The 17333-nt window shown below is 25.0% G+C and overlaps 3 protein-coding genes across 8 annotated transcripts; 2 read left to right on the top strand and 1 right to left on the bottom strand.

Annotated features, from left to right (window-relative positions):
• Positions 1-127: 127 nt before the first annotated feature.
• Positions 128-1511, top strand: LOC143303205 (uncharacterized). Its single transcript, XM_076621876.1, has 3 exons — positions 128-789; positions 867-948; positions 1075-1511. The coding sequence occupies exons 1-3, from the start codon at positions 453-455 to the stop codon at positions 1292-1294; spliced, it is 639 nt and encodes a 212-aa protein (XP_076477991.1). The 5' UTR covers positions 128-452; the 3' UTR covers positions 1295-1511.
• LOC117163510 (uncharacterized) lies at positions 1212-14521 on the bottom strand. Of its 4 annotated transcripts, XM_076621869.1 has the most exons (41): positions 14101-14521; positions 13718-13900; positions 13430-13626; positions 13236-13251; positions 12765-12844; positions 12499-12682; positions 11062-11097; positions 10846-10968; positions 10231-10356; positions 10081-10131; positions 9843-9977; positions 9676-9771; positions 9477-9602; positions 9293-9400; positions 9118-9213; positions 8904-9038; positions 8774-8815; positions 8600-8683; positions 8432-8524; positions 8158-8316; positions 7980-8075; positions 7811-7879; positions 7650-7739; positions 7396-7542; positions 7231-7326; positions 6769-6831; positions 6556-6642; positions 5595-5708; positions 5343-5486; positions 5055-5102; positions 4886-4983; positions 4313-4805; positions 3971-4216; positions 3807-3887; positions 3601-3738; positions 3345-3533; positions 3107-3253; positions 2789-3036; positions 2530-2701; positions 1839-1887; positions 1212-1756 (listed from the first exon to the last, which is right to left on the bottom strand). In XM_076621869.1, exons 1-41 carry the CDS (start codon positions 14308-14310, stop codon positions 1752-1754), a joined length of 5100 nt encoding a protein of 1699 aa, XP_076477984.1. In that variant the 5' UTR covers positions 14311-14521; the 3' UTR covers positions 1212-1751. The 4 variants fall into 4 exon arrangements, with proteins under 4 accessions (XP_076477984.1, XP_076477981.1, XP_076477982.1 ...); XM_076621866.1 differs by having other exon boundaries at positions 1212-1887; positions 14101-14520; XM_076621867.1 differs by having other exon boundaries at positions 1212-1887; positions 5595-5678; positions 14101-14520.
• Positions 14522-14905: 384 nt separating this feature from the next.
• On the top strand, positions 14906-17331 carry Nle (notchless protein homolog 1). Of its 3 annotated transcripts, none has more exons than XM_033345589.2 (7): positions 14906-15338; positions 15415-15825; positions 15895-16134; positions 16213-16466; positions 16541-16778; positions 16904-17074; positions 17149-17331. In XM_033345589.2, exons 2-7 carry the CDS (start codon positions 15453-15455, stop codon positions 17286-17288), a joined length of 1416 nt encoding a protein of 471 aa, XP_033201480.2. In that variant the 5' UTR covers positions 14906-15338; positions 15415-15452; the 3' UTR covers positions 17289-17331. The 3 variants fall into 3 exon arrangements, with proteins under 3 accessions (XP_033201480.2, XP_076477999.1, XP_033201479.2); XM_076621884.1 differs by having other exon boundaries at positions 14908-15286; positions 16853-17074; XM_033345588.2 differs by having other exon boundaries at positions 14908-15338; positions 16853-17074.
• Positions 17332-17333: the final 2 nt, after the last annotated feature.

The following is a 17333-nucleotide window of genomic DNA, read 5'->3' as shown; positions in this document are numbered from 1 at the left end:
TACATACACTTAATAAGCACATATATTGACATTTTATAATCACACTAACGCATCGTAGTAAATATAATTACGATTTTAAAAATTATTCTCTATTAAATTTCTATGTTGTTGATATTCTGTGGTTGAAAATGTATATGATTCTTAATGGCGTTTGCATTGATTTACATAAATTATTTTAACAATATTAAAAGATAATACATGAAATTGTAGGCTTATTAACATTTATATGTATTATTCTATATAATGTATATAATATTTTATGCTTAGGATATGTTAATATTAGTATATATATAGTGAAAGAAAACACGATCAACACAAACCGTTAGTTAGTTTGTATTCGATTTATCAAGTCTGATTTTCTCTATCAATTTAAATGTTCATAATTTAACTATTATATGTATCTGATTTTTAAATATACATACCTTGTTCTGCGGTAGAAATAATATTTGATAATGTCATATCAATTCATAACAGAAGATCGTACAGAAACCAACGGTCAAAAAGACCAGTCGAAATCAATTATAAATGTTAAGTGGTCAACTTTGTCAGAACGTATAATACCGAAAATTCAAGTAACTTTACAGAGAATCCAGTCGGACATTCAAATCGAATCAAATGTAGATTATGACGATTTGTGCGGACCGTGGGTTTATTCAAAAAATCCTCTTCATAGTAAATATGTTGATTCACCGCAGCCAAGTTTATGTATTTGGAAATATTTTACAGAAGAGGATATAATTTATCTTAAAAAGCATCAAGAAAACAAGCATCTGATATGTTCTTTTTTTGGTAAATAAATATAAATGTTACTTTGATAAATAGCAATTATATGTGTAAAACAAAATAATATCAGTTTTCTTTTGCAGAAAATAAATTGTTAAATGAGACTACAGGGAAAAGTAATACTGTTTTTATAAATATATTATGGGAATTCTTCAAGCTTACTAGGTATTTGAGTATGTTGAATTTATAAAAAATGTTTTCTCTTTAAAATTTGTAATTGATATATAATACAACTTTAAAAAGTTAATCTTAATCCATATCTAAATGAATATTTATGAACTTGTATTTTAGGCTAAAATTATTCACTGAAAAAGGTATTTCTGCATGTTTGGGGATCGTGTATTTAACACATTTATTTTTTCTTTCTTATCCATGGTGGACAGCTCAAAAAGTCCACCAGTTTTTTTATAAAAGCATTTTACTACATGTTGTTTTGGTTTGTATATTTCTCTATCAGATTATATATATAGCATATAATGATAGATCTTTAGAGATGAGCAAAAGTTTGTAAAAGTCTGTAATATGTAATTTTTAGTATCCTCCAAACAGTCTGGAAGTATTTACTATAAACGAGTGCAAGTTTTTACTTAAATTATTTCACAAAGCATACATAAAAAATCTTGTTTTGCTGCATATTCTGTGTCATACAAAGTATCATTTTACTCTAAAATTACGTACTCCAGAAGATTTAATTATGAAAAATTAATAAAGAAAGTACACATTGACAAGTGAATTATTTACTAGCTGTAAGTTTATATTTTTAAATTGACTCACGCATATAAATATGAAGAACTTCTATTACATAGTAAATAATATAAAAAAGTCTGATGAATTAACAATTTGTTTATATGTCCGTTAAGAAGTATGATTAGTTCATTTTTAGTAGTCATAACTTTCTATATATGTTCATTTACTGGTAGATGATTGGTAACCGCAATCGTGGTTTTCTTCTGCCCCTAGATCTGTATTCATCCTGTTAAAACAGTTTTCACTACATTCTACATTATTTTTTCGTAACTCGTTTACTAAATATTTCATTTTAGGGAACCACGAACCATTACTACACACTGACATGCGCTGTGCTGTCCTTGTAAGATTTAGTTTCTAAATGAAAGAAAGTATTTAAATTTAAGTCAATTAAGATTCATAAAAAGACTTATAATTCATGGTAAATAAAGCAATAAATATATCAGATTTTACATTATGTTTCAAGGAAGTATTTTAGTAAGAATCTTAAATTTAATACATATACTGTAATATAAACCGTCTAACGATTGTTTAGACTACAATCAATTAAATATAAATAACAAATTACCCTGATTTCACCTGTTGGGTGAATATAATGGAACATAAATGGAACAGAATTTGAATGAAGAATTTACCAATATGATTAATTAAAAATAATTCAAAATAATTGACCATAGATCTATAGATTCATTCCAGAAAGATACACAATTATAAAGAACAATATGATGTAAAGAACAAATCTGAATATAAATAATTTTAACTTTCACAAATTGAAGTTTCTATAAAATATATTCTTATCATATTGTTTTATTTGTATGTCATTGTTTCATTAAGTATTGTCTTCCAATTATACCATGAATTATAAGACAACTATTTGATTTTAAAAATATCATATTATCTTTAATAGTTTTAACTTTCTAATACTCTAAACAGTATATAGTTAGATCAGTTTGTATTAATTAAAAAAATAAAACAAGAAAGTTTTATGAGTGAAATTACCTTCTGTGATTTGGAGCTTGTAGGAAGATGTATATCAATATTTTTTGGTAATATTTGACATCCTGCACAAACATTTCTAACATTCCTCCCACCATGTCTATGTATCCGCTTTAGTCTTTGTATTAGTGCATGATTCATGTGTTTTAATCTTCTTGTTTCATCTACTAATACTCTGTAAATTGTTTTGTCGATTATTTTTGAGAGACTTTAAACTTATAAATCTTATAATACTAATCTTGGAAATTCTAAAAACACTGACCTCTTTTCAAATTCAAGTTGTACTAATTCCTGTTGTTGGGATTTCAATTTCGTACTAAGTTTGTTTACATATTCTCGTTGTTCTTCCATCCAAACACGTATACAAGAAACGACATATTGCGACTGATTACAAAGTTCCGATCTACTCATTGCCGTTTCTGTTAATTCTGCTGATATGCATGCCAATGATTTATTTTTTAGCTGACACTCTTTTTTTAAATCTAACAAGGATTTGTGTGTCTCTTGCAACTAAAAAAGAATTCATTTTAAATTATTTTTATTGAACTTGTATGTTACAAGCAATTAAATATTTGTTTACCTCTGAAATGATTTCACAATTATTTTGTTCTATTATCGATTTTTCCTTAATAAGATTACAATTTTGTTCCTTGTATTCCTGTAACTGCTGCACTATACAATGATTTGATTCTTCCATTTGCTTAATTTTCTCTTTTTCTCCCTCAATCTAAAAATATAATAAATACTTAAAATTAATATTATGTGATGTAAGATATATATAATCCTTTAGAGATAAAAATATTGGATTAATTTATTACCTGTTGTTGTAAAATATGTAATTGTTCCGCATAAGACTTACAAATATCTTGCAGTTTGCAATGTTCACTATTTTTTGATGAATAGTTTCTTTGAATTTCTTCTAATTCATCTTTAAGTTTATCCAAGCAGTCTCCAAGTATAGTTTTCTCTTTCTCTATAGTTGATAGTTTTAGGCAATAATCCATTTCCTAAAATGGTTAAACAGAAAGTTAAAAGAATTTTCAGTTAGATAAAATATTTAAAGATAATAAGCACCATATTTGTTAAACATTCTTGTAAATCAGCTTCTCGTTTTGTTATCTTGATTAATTGTTCTTGTGTTCTATTAAAATCTTTAGTGACTCTGCAATAATTATCTTCAGTGAAGCATAATTGCATTTGAAGATCTTTCAACTGAAAAGAAATAATATTGACATTATTTACAATCTTAAAATTAATATATGATAAAATATACTGTATACTATAGCTTTTAATTGGCAAATATCTTCTTTTGTTTTATCCTCAAAATTGCTATTCTCCATCTTCAATATAGAATTCTCATTCTGAAATAAGACATTTTTGAGTAGTCAATCAATTTTTGAGTATTCTAAAGTAGTAAAGTCAAATATCAAATATTAGTACATACTTTCATCACTTCATAATCTGCCTGCAATTTAGCCATATCATCTGATTTTTCCTTTAACATTGTTTTCAAAGATTGTATCCTTTCATGTAAAGTTGACATCTCTTCTTCTGCTTCATTTAATTCAGATAAATATGCATTAATTTGTTTATTTTTTATATCTAACTTTTTTTCAAGTTCTTCAATGATTTCTGTTTGTTTTTTTATAACAATTTCATTATTCACAATCTGACTGCATAAATCATTAATCTGCACATAATGGAATAAAATATCAGTATGATTTTTTACTTAACTAGAATTTCACATTATAATTATTAGAACTGTTTTTCTTATTGTGAAATATACCTGTATCTGCCTATCCTCTAATTTCTTTAACAATTTCTCAAATTTTGTGTTATTTTCCTGAGATAACTGTAACTTTTCTAACAAGTCCTCTATTTCGATAGTTTGCTTTTTTAAATCACATTTAAGTTGTTCATTTTCATATTGTAGACAACACTCTGTATCTCTTAATTTTTGTAATTCAAATGAAATTTGTTGAACATAAGTACCACTTTCTTTTTCTGTTTTCAGTTCTTTGTCAATGATGTCAAAATCCAATTTACATTTTTGTAATTGTCTTTTCATATCTTCGTTTTCTCCAATTAAAATTCCAATTTCTGATTGCAAGTCATGTTCATGTGATAAATTTTTACATTGTTCCGTATTATTATATGTTAAGTCACTCCAATCAAATATATCTCGAGTAGTGCAGTTTTTGTCTTTAACTTCTATTTTATATTGACATCCTTTATCTTCAGTAATCTTTGTTTTATGTTCAATCTTCAACGTTTCTTTCCTAAATCAATTAACAGTACAGTATTTCTTAAAATATATATTATACTTCTACATTAACAAAATTCTATATTAAGATATTACCTTAATTCCAGCAATTTTCCTTCTGCTTCTTGCCATAACATTTTTGTGTTCAAATATTTACTTTCCAAGTAACATTTTGATTGTATTAAAGTATCTCTCTGAAATGATATTAACATATTTTGGACATAGTTCACAAGAATATATGTTTATGAAATAAAGCTTGTTGTACCTCATTTTTTAAAGCTTCAATTTCATTTACTCGAGTTTCCAGTTGTTCCTAAAAAATTTATATTTATTAATAGATACAATTATTAAAATTAACTCTCTTTTAATATCTTAATATTAAAATAAATATTGTAAAAACTAACAGTAACTTATATTTAGTTTAATAACTATACACAAATACAAAATGCAATAAAACTCTGATAGTAAGAAATATATCATCTTTTTATTATCAGAAAAAGTATGTACAACAATTTTGAGTTATTATCTACAGCAATATTTTAAATTCCTCTACCTGTATTGTTTTTAAAATTGAATAATATGTGATATGGATGAAAGTAATAGCTGTGCTGTTATCGTATTCCATACTACTAATTTTTTGTTGAAGATTGTGTATTGCGTCTCGTTGTAGCTCTAACAATTTATCTTGTTTAGCTGCCTATATGAAAGGAATATATTACTATAAATGGTATTTAATTTCGCAAACAATAAATTATATTCTTAATAGATTAATAAAATTAATTATAGATAAAAGAGTCTACTATACCTCTGCAAAACATTCATTATATTGACTTTGAGTTTCTTCTGCATACACTGTGAGTAAACGAATAGCTTCAATTTTTTCTTCAAACTGTAAATTACAAACTGTTCGATTGTTTTCCTACAAATAATACTTCAAAATGTGTAATAAGTTCATATTAACAACACCACCAAACACAAATGTTGCTTTTAAGTATCACAATTCATTATCAAGTCACACAATTAACTTCTACAACACTATATTTGAAACTAAACAAGAAAATTATATAGTGTTAGTTATCTAAAATTATTGGTATGGTCAAAATATGAAACAAAATACATGCAAGTTATTTATTCAGTTATTTATTGTAACAATAAACAGTGATAAACTTTAATAATAAGTAATATATTGTTATTATTAATGAGCATAATTTTTGTATACAGAAATACATATATTTTTATTTTAAAACAATAAGATATAGACTTCTATTAAATATTTTTAACAATCATCAACAATATTTACAAAAATGAAGTGTTGGGCATTAATAAATATATTGCACAAGTAATATGTAATATATATGTAATATATGCAATTTTGAGGTATTGCTTAATTTAAATTTTTGAATTTAAATATTATTCAAATATTATGAAATTGTAGAAATTTAAATATTTTCAATAATATACGATTGTTTTAAATTTAAAGATATGTTCTATATCTTTAGATATGTTCTATATCTAAAATATGGAACTGATTTCAATAATTTTATAATTATTATAATCTGTCAAAATTTTTTAAATTATGCTGTAAATTGCTATCTTATTTTCTAACAAAAGTATGTTGAATGTCTGTTTTTACAAATAAGCTATATGTTACTTGCACATGTTTCACTACACGTTTCATTACAAGTTAACGTTTAAACATCATGCACGTTTCTTTGACTGTATACTGCAGATGAAATTGTAGGCCATTGTTCATTCATATCACTCACTGTTCTATGTCCCATTTGATCTATACATTTTTTAGCTTCCACTACAGCATTTTGTAAATGACCAATAGTTTGAACTTGAAGCTCGTTCTAAAAACGAATATATTTTTATATCAACTGACAGAGGAAGTTTTTATATAAACTAGAGTAAAACCAATAAATAAAAATAGAAATTTCTTCTATAATAATTATTAATAATATAAAATTAATACAGACCTGTTCTAATAATTCTTTCTTTTCCTTTTCATATTGAGAAATTATTTGATCTTGATTATCAATCTAGAAATGTGTTTATTACATACTGTATTAAAATTTGGATACTTATAGTTAACATACCTTTAATAATAAATCTTGATAGTTTCTTTCTAATTATCACATTTTCAATAAAATAATTGTATGTGTATATCAATTTTGCATCATAAATTTAGTATAAGTGATGTATAAAGTTACTTAAATTTATCCAAACAAAAAACTTAAGTGATATAACTTAAGAATTAAATAGATAATTTCAATATACTTTTGGTATTAAATTCTAATCTAAATGTTAATTTTTGATAATTATAAACATTATAACTCTTCCTATAATTTATGTATGTTATACATACAGTTACTCTACAGCCATTCTTATTAAATATTACAAATGATTCTTTTTTAAGATGTTTTTGAATATTAACATACCTTTTCTTGAAATTTTTTGTGAAGTTCTTTTAATTCAGCTTGTGTCATTACAATGGAATCCTTTTGGATTTTAATAATTTCATCCATATTTTCTATCTGTAAATATAATAGTATTTAGATGCTGTTAATAATTTTGTCCAAATGAAAAAGTGAAATAATTATTACAAGCTTATCTTTAGAATACAATGTATTCTTGAGTTCTTCAATTTCTTGGGTACAATTATCTAATTCATTTTCATACTTCTGTAATTTTTCTAGTAAATTCATTAATGTCTTTGCAGAAGAACAGCTATTAGATGAGTCTTCACAAATCTAAAAAATATATTATTCCAAAATAAACAATAATAAAAATTTGTATGTATATTATAATGTGTAACTTTTACACAGGAGATAATGAAAATAATGAAATTTAATCAAACCAATTTTTTGAATTCTGCTTTAAGTTCTTGAAGGCCAGTTTTTGTTGATTTTATGGTGTTTTGCAGTTTTTTAAATAACTGAGGTGCAGTCTACAAATATAAATCTACCTATTACTCTTACTTTAATGACTTATTTTGTATGAATAATTAATAACACTTACCATTGTGTCATATCTGAACTGATAACAGCCATACCGTAACAAAGTTTCTTCCATGCTATGTTCATTGTGCTTTTATAAAATGTAAAAAAGAATTAAAAAAATTTTTTTAATGATGTAAATAAGAAAGATATAAATATAATAATCAGACTTTTGCAAGAAATCAACTTACAGAAGAATTTAATAATTCTTTAGATCTTTTTAATTCAATTTCGCTATCATTCAATTGCCGCTGAAGAGTACATTCAATTTCTTTTTGAAATTTAAGCTAAAATTCAAATACATACAAAATAATTGTATCTAATAATATTGTAATACTCTATATTAAATAATTGTCTATATATATTTACGGTATTTTCTAATTCTATAATCTTTTTCTTTAATTTCATATTATCTATGGAATGAGATCGTCTATAATTATCTGCTTTTGTTTGTGTTATATGCAGTTCCTCTTCTATTGATTGAATGTTATTTCTTAAAAAATTGTTTGCTTCTTCATTGCACTTTGCCTGCAGAAGTCAAATTTGTTAATAGGTATAAAAATATACCACAATTTATTAAAACAACAATCAGTACGTCACTGTTATCATACTGTATTACAGAAGATAATTAAATATTACATACCTCATGTTGTAGTATTTTAACTTGATCTTGTAAGTCAGTTACTCTACATTTCCATGAACATGTTTTCTTATCACATTCAGGGTGGAGTGATGACTGTAAAATATTTATTACAAATAAGTAAATTTACTTATAATATGATATAATTAAAATAATTTATAAGTTCCTCACTTGTGACAACTTATATTTTAATTCATCATATTCTTTCCTTAATTTATATACAGCTTGTTTAGTTTGCAGTATCTCATTTAAAATCTAAAATAATATAATATTTTTATATTAGAGTGATCACAGAGAGATTTGGGAATAAATAACATGAAATGATTAAATGACATAAAATATTACTTGTGTATATAATTGAGCCTCCATAATATTATAATCAGATACCTATTACATAAATGGAACAAAATTAAGTGAAATTTTACCTTAATTATAATATAAATAGTAATGTAATATAAAAATGATAAATACATACATGTTCTTTTGGAGAAAAAAATGATTCCAACACGTTTTTTACTTTTAAATGAATCACATCAACTTCTTCTTCTAACTTCTGTAATTTTTGTTCTTTTTGTGAAAGTGTCAATTCTACTATGTCATGTTCTGTCAACTGCAAAGAATAAAGCTCAATTAAGTAAAATTGAAATTAAGAAATAGTTAAGAAATATTTATAGTAGTAAATACACAACTGCTTCATCTATTTTTTCTTGTAATTTCCTTGTAGATGAATCTACTTCACAAAATTGGTTCTTCATTTTTTCAAACTCTTTTACTATGCAACATCCCTTAAATAATTTAAATATTATTCATTTATTATTAATATTTTAACACTATTTTATGCAATAAAGAATTTCAAAACTTTACTTGAACTTGAAATATTTGCAGACTAGATGATGTTTGTTCTATTTCTTCGATTACTGAACATAATAGGTCGTAGTTGGATACATTTTCTGCATAACTAGATATATTTTCCTAAAATTTGAATAGAATAATTAATTTAGTTAGCCAGATATTAAACTTAAGTAGAGAAATTAAATTTGTTCTGTACATTGGTCTGCATTTCATTTATATAAATTGACAATTGGGATTGGGACAGATTTATTTCATTTTTTATGTCTTTTAATTTATTCTTTCTTGAAGTAATTCTATCATTGTGTCTTATTCTTTCTTCTCCCTATAATGAAGAGAAAAAGTTTATTAATTGCAAGGTGATAACATTAAATATAATTAAATTTAACGATTCTTACTTGTAATTGTAATTCATTAATTACTTCTGCTATTATCCCCCGACTTTTTATTAACTGATTTTGTACATTCATAACTTCTTTATTCAAATCAACATACTGTAAAGATCTTGTCATTAATACAAAATCATGCTAGTAATATGTAATTAACACAAAATAATATAGTTCACCTTTTGATGTCTACATTTAAATGAAGAAACAATTATATTTATTTCATCTTTCATATCTTCCATAGTAAGTTGTGCTTCAACAATACATGCTCTGAATATGTCCATTAATTTCCGTCGGTTAATGTCCGTGCTTGGCTAAAATACATTAATTTTTGTTCCTCATGTTAATAACTTACATTACAATTTATCATAAAACATTTATTGATACAATTTAAATATTATTTAACATAATACTTACTAAGCAATTAAGATCTTCTACATGAAAAAGATGATTATTTTCCATTTGGAGCTAAAGCATAATATAGAATATAATAAATAGTATAATATAATATTTAAATATACAAAATTATTTTTTCACTATATGAATGATTTAAAAGATTATACATACTAAAGAATTAATTATTTCAATTGATTCCTCCTTTTTTAAATGTATTTTGTCCACATATTCAATATTTTTAGCTAATTTATACCTTATATTATCCACATTATTTTCACTATCAATCGTTTCGTATTCCTGTTCAATTAGAAATATCAAACAGTTCTTTTGTAAATAATTATTTTCATAAGAAATTTACAAGTATTGTTTATTAGTATAACTATTTTAAAGCAATGTTAATAACAATAAACATTTTTCAATTAAAAATATGTGCTAAATAATATAAAATTTTTATTGCTCTACATTTTATTACAATTGAAAATATATATTATGTGCAAATACTATCGGAATCAATTAAGCTTTCTGTTTTTAAAAATACTGGAATTCCTTATTAAATTGAATTATTCTTCTTACGATTTCTTCGCGATATTACAGACAACTGAAAAATGTTTATTCATAAGATCTTTATCCAGAGATAGCTTATTAAAAATGAAGTTAAACATATCCTCTAAAAAAATATTCAAAAAGATAACAATAAATTCTTCTTTTTATATTACTTAATTAGAAAATGACATATTCTATTCAATATCTTGTTGACATAAAAATGTGCATTTGTATGTTACCAACTTTATCTTTTCTGCTGCATAAGTTTTCTACAGTTTTTTCCAATTCTATCTTTAAATTAAAGAGGTCTTCCTTTTCTTGTTCCATGAATGATTTTACTTTACTCAAATATAATAAAATTTGATTCTAAAAATTAAAATCCATTTAAAACAGTATTTGACAATATTATATACAATAAATATAAACACTAAACTTTCAATATTTATATATATATATTACCTGTTGATTTGTAGGATTCTTTGACCTCTTAACATCCTACAAAAAGAGTGTGAAGAAAAGTATAAGCAAAAAATATGTTAAATGCAAATGAAATATTAATTATTTTGATGTAAATGTTAGAAATAAAAGGCAATCATATTGAAATATAATATAAAAGGGACCAGCTTTACATATAATATATAATATATTATTAATAACTTATAAACTAAATGTTAAAATAATGATTTAACATTTCAATTATTATATCTACTGAAAAACGTACATTAATTTTCAGATTTTTCGAAAATAGAAGTATCTTTGTTGTTTAATAATTGTTTGTGTGTATTAACAGATGGTAGCTTTTTGCTATATTTCAAGATCTTTTTATCAATATCATGAAAACTCTTATGCATATCAATTTTATTATATTTAGTATTCTTATGACAATTTATTATTTTTGTTTTTAAATTATTGTGTTTTGTTTTCATTATAGATACATCTTTTGTTAATTTATTATGATTTAAAATATTGTTAATGTAAGTTTGCAAAAACGAATCATTATTGTGCTCAGCAGATGTATACATCATTTTTGGTATCATAATTTTCTCACATAATTTATAAAAAGATTCCATTTCTTGATTGTCAATAGTAACTTTGTCATAACGATTACAAGTATAAGGAAAGAAGTTAGAATATAGAAACTGAAAATAAAAAACATCATTGTTATCCATTTACAAATCCACAAATTACTGTTTATACCTTAGCTCGTCTTAATTTTCTTCGCATTTCTTTAATAATGCCTTCTTTAAAATGAATTTGCATGTTTGTAGAACGACATTGCTCTTGTAACATAGCTACTTGTTTTTGCAGAGACGTTACTACTTCGTTTCTTTCTGTCACTTCTGCTGTTAAGACAATTTGCTTCTCTATTGATTCCTAACAGTTGATACAAATAGAATTATAAATAAATTATCATTGGATAATAAAATATACATTCGAGCAAATAGCACAAACTTTTTGTAGATTAACCATTTGCTGCTCTATTTCTTGAATTGTCTTGTACTTTTCATTCAACTGAATTTTTAAATTATTTAAACTTATATCGCTATTACGAGTTACTATTATCAAATTAGATTCCGCGTCACGTAAGCGTTCCTGCAAGTTTTTTGTTTCTAGATCTTTTTCAATGAATAGTTTTTCCACAATATCAGCCACTAACATAATCTGGATAGCAACAAAAGTTTTAAAGATAATTTATCACTATATTACTCTAGCGAATCTCATACATTTGAAAATATTTCATATTTCAACATGATTGCCTTGTTATTCATTATTTAATCTATGTAATTTTCAATTACTTCACTTTATCAAAAATATAATTACATAGACGTATACATTCATATATACTTAAAGTTGTGATTCAAAAGTATTAACTTACTTAAGATAATATTAACTTACATCAACAGGTTCTTGATCATTTACTATAAATGAGCTACATGCAATTTGCTCAGTAAATTTAACATGTTTTCTAAGATTGTCACTAAGATTTTGAAATTGAGAAACACATGCTTTAACAGTATCTTCTTTTGTTTGCAATTTTGCATTAAGATCTATTAATTTATCCTCTAACTCTTTTTGATATCTAAAAAACATGGAATTTAGTGTTAATAACAAATATATTAAAAAATATTCGTTATTTAAATTCATTTTTCATTTTCACTTACACAATCATTCTTTTTTCATTTTCTTGAAGATGTTTGATTTGCAATTTTAAGGACTGCATCTTTTTATGACTTATATCTCCCTAATTTTAAAATCATAAAGTTAATTTCAAACTTTCATTTCTCATACATATTACAGTAAATTTAAATATAAGAAGAACAACAATTTGTACATAATTATATTACATACCCACCATTTATTTTACATAAAAATTATAGCATAATTATAGCATATTTGACAAAGAATTTATCAAAAAGAGTGTAGGAGATTAAAATATAAAATAAACAACATATACCAATTATATATCTATATATATATAGCAAAAAGTAAAAACTTAATTAAAGTGTTGTCGAATGGGTAGGATGTATCATGCATATACTTCCATCTAATGGATAATCTGATTTATTCATGAAATCATGACTAATTTGTATTCTAAGTTTCAATCTCTTATCAGCATCTACATTTATATTTACCTGATCACAGGTACAGCTGCAAAAGTATGAAAGAAATTATATTACTTAATTTGTTTAGAATATTTAATTAGCCTGGCAGCACACACTTGGAGATCCAACAGATCCCTACCATGTGGATTCTTATTTTATGTGGATTTCCATTTTAGAAGTTCATGTATATACTGCCAGGTTCATGAAACTTAATAGGAACTTACTTAGTGGGGACAGGTATATCACTAGGTTGAATTTCAAAGAATTTTATATCATCTAAATTCCAATGATTTTCTTGCACTGCACGTCGTATTAGTTCTAATAATCCTCTGATATCACTTTGAAGAAATTCTATTTTTTGTTGCATATATTTTTCATCTTTTTCTAAGATACTTACACGATTTGAAAGTGTATGTATAGTCTATAATAATTATTATTTGCTATATAAATTTGCATTATATATATATATATCATACCATAGTAATCTTAAAGAAAAATTTCAAACACCATACCATTTCTGTATTCATTGACTTTGACATGTTCCCAGAAACTAACACTGATGAATGTTTTAATTTTTGTTCCAATAATTTAACTCTATTACAAGCAGCTTGCTCTAAATCCTCTACTACTTGTACTAGCATAATATTTTGCTCTTTTAAATTTTTTATCCATTCTTTTGATATTTCTAATTTCATCTATGAAATATTAAATAACAATAAAAGTAGAAGTTTCACATTAATAATTGAAAATATAGAGAAATATACATTCATTTCCACTGTTTTCTTAATTTATTATTGTCAATTTTCTTGCAAAAAGGAATAAATATTTTTAATGTTTTACATTTGCACTTATGCAAATAAATTAAATTAACTTTATATATTATAAAAGAACTTACACAAACTTGATCAAATTCATTTTCGAACTCTCGATCAACATTTTCAATACGAGTTTCGTATAATTTTTGAAACTCATTGATAATTCTTAAAGTTTCAGTTTCGCCGCAAAATTCCCCGATAGTTTTATCAATAGCAGTACAATTGCAGTCTTCATCAAAAATCTTAGAAATCTCTGGGATAGATTCGATCGTTGAATCAAATGGGTTCATGGCACATTAATGAAAAGGTCGAATAACATGAATAAATTATTATTTTATTAAATTAAAAGTCTTCCTACACTCAGGTTAAAAATAATCTTAAAATAACCATCAACATACTAGCTCGCCATCTTATCATTAGAGTTGTCAACGTGTTTTTACATCCATGAGCAATAGTTAAGTAAGAAGCATAACTCTATCCTTTTTTAAAATTCCATTTACAGATAGTTGAAAAAGCAGCTTTAATATTACTATGAATAATTTTTCAAATATAATTCTAATTTATTATATATATTTTTTTAAATTATTAATTTCGCTTTTAATAACGAATTTGATTTAGTTATTAATATTTTTATTTGATTTTTATATCATAAACATTTTTATATTATATTATATATTATTTTATATTATATTATGAATCGTATTTTTCTATAAAAGAAAGGAAAATCCTTAATACTATTAATAAAAACTGAAAAATTATATAAATATGTATAAAATGACATGAATATATAAATGATAATTATAACAATTTAACTATAGCCTTATTAATTGACCGAAATTCTATCTTGCTATCTGGCCCTTACTATTCTCACCTATTTTTTGTATAAGTTCTTTCGTAACAGAATTTCTGGTGATAATTCTCCCATAATTGAGCAGTGGTCAGATTTGTTCCCTAAACGTGGTCAGCAATTCAATATTATATTTCGAAAAACATATTTGAGAAAAGAGTTCAATGATATCTTACAGAATTAATTACTTTTTCACCAAATCCAGGAATTGAATCAACATTTTTAAAAATTTGATTAATCAACTCTTACAAACATGAATAGGTTATAGTAGTTATATGTATTAAATCACAGTTTATAGGTTTAGTTTGAGTTATTTTAACCACGTGAACAATTATTTTTACACATAAATAATTAGTTATTTTGAAAGAAATTTTTGATATTCTTGTTGTCTTGAAACATATTTCTTACTAGTATATAAGGTGATTAAAATATTTTTGATTTATGTAATGAAAATTAAATGTGACAATTTATGTAAGTTATTTAATTTATCATTTGCAATAAATATTTTTAAAAAAGACATAAGCATGTGTTTTATACAAATTTTTAGATTGCTTGTCCTGAAAGATATCTCATAATTTATTCAACATGAGTAAAAGAAAACTTGAAGAAGAAGATAAGACCAAGCAACACAATGAAAATTTTTCAGCAGAAATAAAAAATGTTAAACGGATTTTATCACGTTTGAAATCAGATAAGGGTGACATATTACCGGGAGGTTTACTAGATTTACCCATAAATATTACTGTTGATAAATTACAAGAAATTTGTAATGCACTTCTACAAACTGAAGAATCAATACCTTTTGCTTTTTATGTAAATAACATTGAGATCACAGATAGTTTAGAAAACAGTATCAAAGAAAATTTTAGCATTAGTGAGGATGTAATTGATATTATATATCAGCCACAAGCAATTTTTAAAGTTAGAGCAGTTACACGGTGTACTGGGTCATTGGAAGGTATATATTTTATTATATAAAATGATAGAACTTTATATTATATAAAGTAAAGGCATTTATTATATTCAGGTCATAAAGAGGCTGTAATATCAGTCGCTTTCTCACCAGCTGGAACATATTTAGCTAGTGGTTCTGGAGATACAACAGTAAGATTTTGGGATATATATACGCAAACTCCACAATATACATGTGAAGGTCATAAACATTGGGTATTATGTATATCATGGTCTCCATGTGGAACTAAGCTTGCATCTGCATGTAAAAATGGTACAATTTTATTATGGAATCCAAAAACAGGGACACAGATAGGCAAGTAGTATTAGAAGTTTACTTTTAATGAACATAAATTAGTAATATGATTTACATTTTACTCTTATAAATTTGTAGGAAAAGCAATGTTAGGACACAAAATGTGGATCACCTCTTTATGTTGGGAACCATATCATAAAAATCCTGAATGCCAGTATTTAGTTAGTGGTTCAAAAGATTGTGACCTGAGGATATGGGACACAGTACGCTCACAAACTATTCGTACTTTATCTGGTCACACAAAAAGTGTGACATGTGTTAAGTGGGGTGGTAGTGGCCTTATTTATTCTGGTTCACAAGATAGGACTATCAAAGTATGGCGAGCTAAAGATGTAAGTTTTGTAAAAATACTTTGAACATTGTAAAATTATTAAATGTTTCATTAAAATTGATTGAATATATTTAGGGAATCTTGTGTAGGACTTTAGAAGGTCATGCACATTGGGTGAACACTTTAGCATTGAATGTGGATTATGTACTTAGAACTGGTTCTTTTCATCTTGGAAAAGATAAAGAAACAAATGAAGATCGCCTAGAATATGCAAAGAAGCGTTACGAATCTGTAGGGGAAGAACTACTTGTTTCTGGTTCTGATGATTTTACATTATTTCTATGGAGACCAGAAAAGGAAAAGAAATTTATTGGTATTATTCATTATTACATAAGTACAATGAGTATCATAAAGTAAAAATATTTATTTTTTTATTATTCATTTTAGCAAGAATGACAGGACACCAACAGTTAATTAATGATGTGAAATTCTCGCCAGATGGTCGCATAATTGCATCTGCTTCATTTGATAAGTCTATAAAATTATGGGAATCAAATACAGGGAAGTATATAACTTCATTAAGAGGTCATGTGCAAGCTGTATACTCAATCTCATGGAGTGCAGATTCCCGTTTACTTGTCAGCAGTAGCGCAGATTCTACCTTAAAACGTAAGAAAATTATATCTAATATGTTAATTTGGACCTAAATTTGTTATTAAAATTGTTTTACATTTTTATCCTAGTATGGAGTTTAAAAACAAAAAAACTTTGCCAAGATTTACCTGGTCATGCAGATGAAATTTATGCAGTGGATTGGTCTCCAGACGGGTCGCGTGTTGCATCTGGTGGAAAAGATAAAGTTTTGCGACTTTGGCAGAATTGAATAATGTATAGAACAATACATTTTTTAATATACAGTTTCGAAATT

The sequence above is a fragment of the Bombus vancouverensis genome, chromosome 9 (genome assembly GCF_051014615.1).
Source record: "Bombus vancouverensis nearcticus chromosome 9, iyBomVanc1_principal, whole genome shotgun sequence".
Classification (NCBI taxonomy): domain Eukaryota; kingdom Metazoa; phylum Arthropoda; class Insecta; order Hymenoptera; family Apidae; genus Bombus; species Bombus vancouverensis.
The sequence above is the reverse complement of the archived record's forward strand: the minus strand, read 5'-3'. Positions and strand labels throughout refer to the sequence as shown.

What these genes read in the sequence shown, in the direction of transcription:
- Nle (XM_076621884.1), top strand. Translation starts at nt 15,453, where the DNA reads ATGAGTAAAAGAAAACTTGAAGAAGAAGATAAGACCAAGCAACACAAT. An exon ending in GTGTACTGGGTCATTGGAAG is followed by an intron (nt 15,826 to 15,894) that starts GTATATATTTTA and finishes TATTATATTCAG; the next exon opens with GTCATAAAGAGGCTGTAATA. An exon ending in AAAAACAGGGACACAGATAG is followed by an intron (nt 16,135 to 16,212) that starts GCAAGTAGTATT and finishes ATAAATTTGTAG; the next exon opens with GAAAAGCAATGTTAGGACAC.
- LOC143303205 (XM_076621876.1), top strand. Translation starts at nt 453, where the DNA reads ATGTCATATCAATTCATAACAGAAGATCGTACAGAAACCAACGGTCAA. An exon ending in TCTGATATGTTCTTTTTTTG is followed by an intron (nt 790 to 866) that starts GTAAATAAATAT and finishes TTTCTTTTGCAG; the next exon opens with AAAATAAATTGTTAAATGAG. An exon ending in GAATTCTTCAAGCTTACTAG is followed by an intron (nt 949 to 1,074) that starts GTATTTGAGTAT and finishes CTTGTATTTTAG; the next exon opens with GCTAAAATTATTCACTGAAA.
- LOC117163510 (XM_076621866.1), bottom strand. Translation starts at nt 14,310, where the DNA reads ATGAACCCATTTGATTCAACGATCGAATCTATCCCAGAGATTTCTAAG. An exon ending in ATGATCAAGAACCTGTTGAT is followed by an intron (nt 11,098 to 12,498) that starts GTAAGTTAATAT and finishes CTCTTTTTGTAG; the next exon opens with GATGTTAAGAGGTCAAAGAA. An exon ending in TTAAATGTAGACATCAAAAG is followed by an intron (nt 9,772 to 9,842) that starts GTGAACTATATT and finishes AGATCTTTACAG; the next exon opens with TATGTTGATTTGAATAAAGA.